Raw genomic sequence first — 4,474 nt, 5'->3', positions numbered from 1 at the left:
TATGAGTTTTTTTACATTTATTTCGATGAGGACTGAAATTTTTGTTTGAATTGAATTGTAAATCTAGGTTAGGGTTTAGTCTTTTAATTAATAATTAGATGAAATTTCTAATACTATAAATAATAAACAAGAGATAGAATTTAATAAGTAATTTTACACGAAGAAAAAATTCAAAAAATAAATTTTAAATAAAAAACAAAAACTTCATTCTTAAATTAGTTTTAGGTTTCTCGTACCATTAGAAATCGTCCATAACGTACAGTAGTTATAACCAAACATGTTGTACATAGAAAAATTTACTAGTAATTGTTTAACATAATAATAAAATTATTATTATTTTATTATTATATACTTATGCTTAAGTTAATAACCTAAACCTATTCAACAGTTCTAATTAATAGATATCTTATAGAGGAAGAGAATTAATATGAAAAAGACGAATATGTAGAGGTGATACTGTGCTGAAGCCCATTTCATTCGCAAGTGCCACCCACAATAAAACTACAAATTTATCGTTTATTCTAAGCCACATATGAACATGTATGTACATCTGATTTACGAGCAGAATTGTAATTTTCAGAAAATGAATGGCGTAGGAGAGAATGCTAGCATTGCTCCAACGGTAGCTCGCCTGCAACTTCATCAAAACAAGATAAATAAACATATTGTACCATACGAACCGGACGGTCCAAGGAAGACCGGCCGATAGGTTATCTGGGTCATTAAGACCATGATCAAGGTAAACAACGATTAGAGCTATTGAACTAAAATTAGGCCGTGATTAACTTTTCATTAATTTCAAACCCATGGCAAAAACTATAAATATAGGTCAAAAGTAAGTGGTTACTACGCATTTATTATTGTTCTATTGAATTGTCAAACGGTTCACATACTAACATCGAGGATCTTTGGTAGGTTCCCTTCTAGACAGAAGAGAAAGACAACAGAATTTGGAGCGAGACCGGATGGCAAGAAAGTAAAATTGTGAAGGAACCCAGTAACTCAACTCCACAACCGAAACACATACACATTCACCAACAGTTAACACTGACCCAACAAAATAAAAAATTTAAATAGGTATACATCATTACATATTTTCAATCTTCATCTCATAATTTAGAAAGATGTCCACAAATTATGTGAATATTTAAATCCAATGAATTTTCATTTTGAATAAATAATGTGATTTAACTAATAATTTGACATAGTATATCAAAATATAAAATTTTAAACTACGATAATATATAATCAAAATGAATTTTTGTTTCTCTAGCAAGCATACATGATGGTGAGCATGATTGGATTAGCTCTATCATTTATGATCTCACTTATTTTTTAGCGAGTTAATCTTTAATGTTAATTTTATATATTTTTTAAATAAAACCCATGTACATTGAATTAAAATGTGTATTTACCTTTTTATGGATATGATATTTTCTCTCTACTATTTTACCGTTACCATTATTCAACCAGTTAATATTTTTTTTTAAATTTTCGTTTTGTATTTATTTACTTCTTTTATATTAGTGTTACCCTTTATTTCGTGTTTTTTTTTTTGCATCAGTGATTACCTTTATTGTATTTTTGTGTGTTATTGAGAGTATTAAGATTAAATATCATGACTCAATTTTAAACTATGACTAAAAATGAAATATAAAAAGAAATTGTTCACCAAGTATACAAATCTTATATTATATAATTTTATATAATATAATAAATTACATATTGTTGTAGATTATATTCCAATTTGAGATGTTATTTAAGTAAAATACAAAAGATTTGAACCAATCACGCATTAACAATCAATTACAAATAACAAATTTGATCAAACAATCAATTGCATAGCATTTTAATTGGCTAAATTGTCAAAAATTTAATTTTAGTTGTTTATTCTGCAATTATAAACTATTATTTATATAGGTATATTAATTGTCATAACATCTTAAAAGTGTACCAATAATTATTTTTATTAACTTTATGAAAAAATTTCAACCATGCATATGAGTATTTTTTTTTTCTTTTTTATTTATATATTCATCTTTGGTCCGGTGCAACTTGGGGAAGGAAAGGGAGAAAACATTCCACTTCAAACTTTACGTAATAAAAGTATGGTTAAGATAAGATTGGGAGTGTGCAATGGCAATGACCAATGGTGACATGAATGAACATTTATTGATTATACTTTAATTATTAATTCTTGATAAGGGCCACTAATCCATTAATGCCTCCACCAATGCCATTTATGAACTTACAACCAATCTAATCTAACCCCACTACATAATATCAAACTATAATCACCCAAAAATTCTCTTCCAATAAAAACAATGAAAAGGGGGGAAAAAAAAAGAAGGATTGTTTTCTTAATTAAATTTTTTAAGTTTTATTTTCATGAATTTTCATTAGATATATTGCATATTATATATTAAAGTAAACCTTGAAATACGATGAACAACATCACCAAAATTATTTATTTTAGTTTGTAAGTTTTCTCAAAAGCAAAAAAAAAAAAAAAGTATTTTATTCCAATTTTTTAAGCTTACTAAAAACTTAATCTACACATGAAAAATTAACGTAAAAAGGTCAACAACAGAACTAGAATAAGCGGTCATTGTAAATTCAAGCTTTTAAATTTACAGTACCCGTAATCGCTACCCTCGCTGAAGTGACGGCGGTGAGACTTTGTAGTGGCGCTGTTCTCACTCTTTTTGATGTCTCCGGCAGACTCCGCCGTCGTGGCCCTTTCCCTGTGAGGCGGCGCGGTGCTCTCTGAAATTGATCCGAGGGTGGGTTTCCATTGGGGCTTGCGGCGGAGAGTCCGGGAAGGCGGAGGGACAACGGACTTGGTGGAGGCGGTAGGATCGGCGGCACCGCCGAAGCAAGAAACGAAGAACCACATTAAAGAAAAACAGAGAAAGAAAAAGAAGGTTTTGGTTTGGTTAAGGTAGAAGTGGGATTAATTAGTATAGAATGGTTGCAGTTTTGGAAATTTAATGTTATGCCAGAAACTGTGTTGGTGTGGTGTATTCTGCTATCACTTTATAAGAGACGGAGCCAAACCAACTCTAAGGTCCTTATCCATTGATGTGTATTCTGGTATCACTATCTTAATCAAAATTTAATGTTGTTATGCCACAAAACGGATTTCTTTAAATTTAAAATTTTATTTAACAATTAAATTTAAAATATTTTTAAGTAGTTACGTTTATAATTGAAATGTTGAAGTAATAAGATAGCACCACAAATGAAAGAATAAAAAATATAAAATAAATTAGTTTACTATAATAAAATTTAGATAAATTAGTAATTTCATCATTATGTTTATGTTTTTTATTCATTTTAGTTTTTATGTTTTTTTTAACATTTTTAAAAGACTTAATGTGGACCTTTTATTTTTTCTAAAAAGAATTCAATGCGATTATTATTATTATTAAATTGATCTTTTATTTTTCTAAAAAGAATTCAATGCGATTATTATTATTATTAAATTGATGTTAGGAAAGTATCTTGTTAGCCTTTGAGATTAAAGAAAATTCAATAAATTTCATTAAACATTTAAGATTTTATTTATGTTCTTAAAATTAATCCTAGATATTGCTCTTGACGTAGGCCTCCAACTAGTAAACAAAACTAAAACAAATATTATTTTTTAATTGAAATCTTAACTAATTTCAGGAAATCATTGAAGTCTAATATGATATTAAGATGTAACTTTAAAGATTAAATTGATCATTTAGTATAAAAACTATTTCAAAAAAAGTTATGAATATGATTTTAAATTGATGTAATTTTAAAGATTAAATTGATCGTTTAGTATAAAAATTATATCAAACAAGTTATGAACATATTTTAGATTCCATTTTAAAAATAAACTACTACTAAAATAAACATATCTTGAATATTATACGATCTTTTAAGGGTTTATTTCACTTTTTATAAAATTTTACAAATTTTTATTTTAAGTTTCTAATCCAATTTTTATGAATGTTATAATAAAATTAGGTACGATGGACAATCAAGATTCTTAGAAACGTAAAAGATTTATCAATAATTATTTTTTTCTAATGGATTACTGACAAACTTAAATTTGTCGATAAAAATGCAGTTAATAATATTTAGCGACGAAATTTTATATCTATTGATATTTATTAACAAATTTTTGCGTTAGTAAATACAAAAAGAAACTGTTAGCAAATATAAGAAAATTCGTCAGTATTTACCAACAGAAAAATCTGTTAATAAATATCGCGATCTGGTTCATCTTCTTCTCTCTTTTTTCCTATTTTTTCAGTTTTTATCAATGTCCTCCTTTATTCCTAGGACAAAACAAATTCCAACAACTCAACCTAGATACCCTAATTGCTTTAAAAACCCTAAAATTAGGAAAATCTCTAATCATAACTATCGCACCGTGGTCCGTGCCTAAGCAACCACAAAATCACCACAGACCATAAGCCTCATCGTCAACCACTACTAT

The 4,474-nt window shown here is 27.6% G+C and overlaps 1 protein-coding gene across 2 annotated transcripts; it reads right to left on the bottom strand.

Annotated features, from left to right (window-relative positions):
• Window positions 1-457: 457 nt before the first annotated feature.
• On the bottom strand, window positions 458-3,056 carry LOC148196665 (uncharacterized). Of its 2 annotated transcripts, none has more exons than XM_088093299.1 (2): window positions 2,640-3,056; window positions 458-637 (listed from the first exon to the last, which is right to left on the bottom strand). In XM_088093299.1, the coding sequence occupies exons 1-2, from the start codon at window positions 2,894-2,896 to the stop codon at window positions 577-579; spliced, it is 318 nt and encodes a 105-aa protein (XP_087949425.1). In that variant the 5' UTR covers window positions 2,897-3,056; the 3' UTR covers window positions 458-576. The 2 variants fall into 2 exon arrangements, with proteins under 2 accessions (XP_087949425.1, XP_087949426.1); XM_088093300.1 differs by having other exon boundaries at window positions 458-631; window positions 2,640-3,054.
• Window positions 3,057-4,474: the final 1,418 nt, after the last annotated feature.

Source organism: Vigna umbellata, chromosome 6 (assembly GCF_029865625.1).
Source record: "Vigna umbellata cultivar VRB3 chromosome 6, Vumbellata_1.0, whole genome shotgun sequence".
NCBI classification, from domain to species: Eukaryota; Viridiplantae; Streptophyta; class Magnoliopsida; order Fabales; family Fabaceae; genus Vigna; species Vigna umbellata.
The sequence above is the reverse complement of the archived record's forward strand: the minus strand, read 5'-3'. Positions and strand labels throughout refer to the sequence as shown.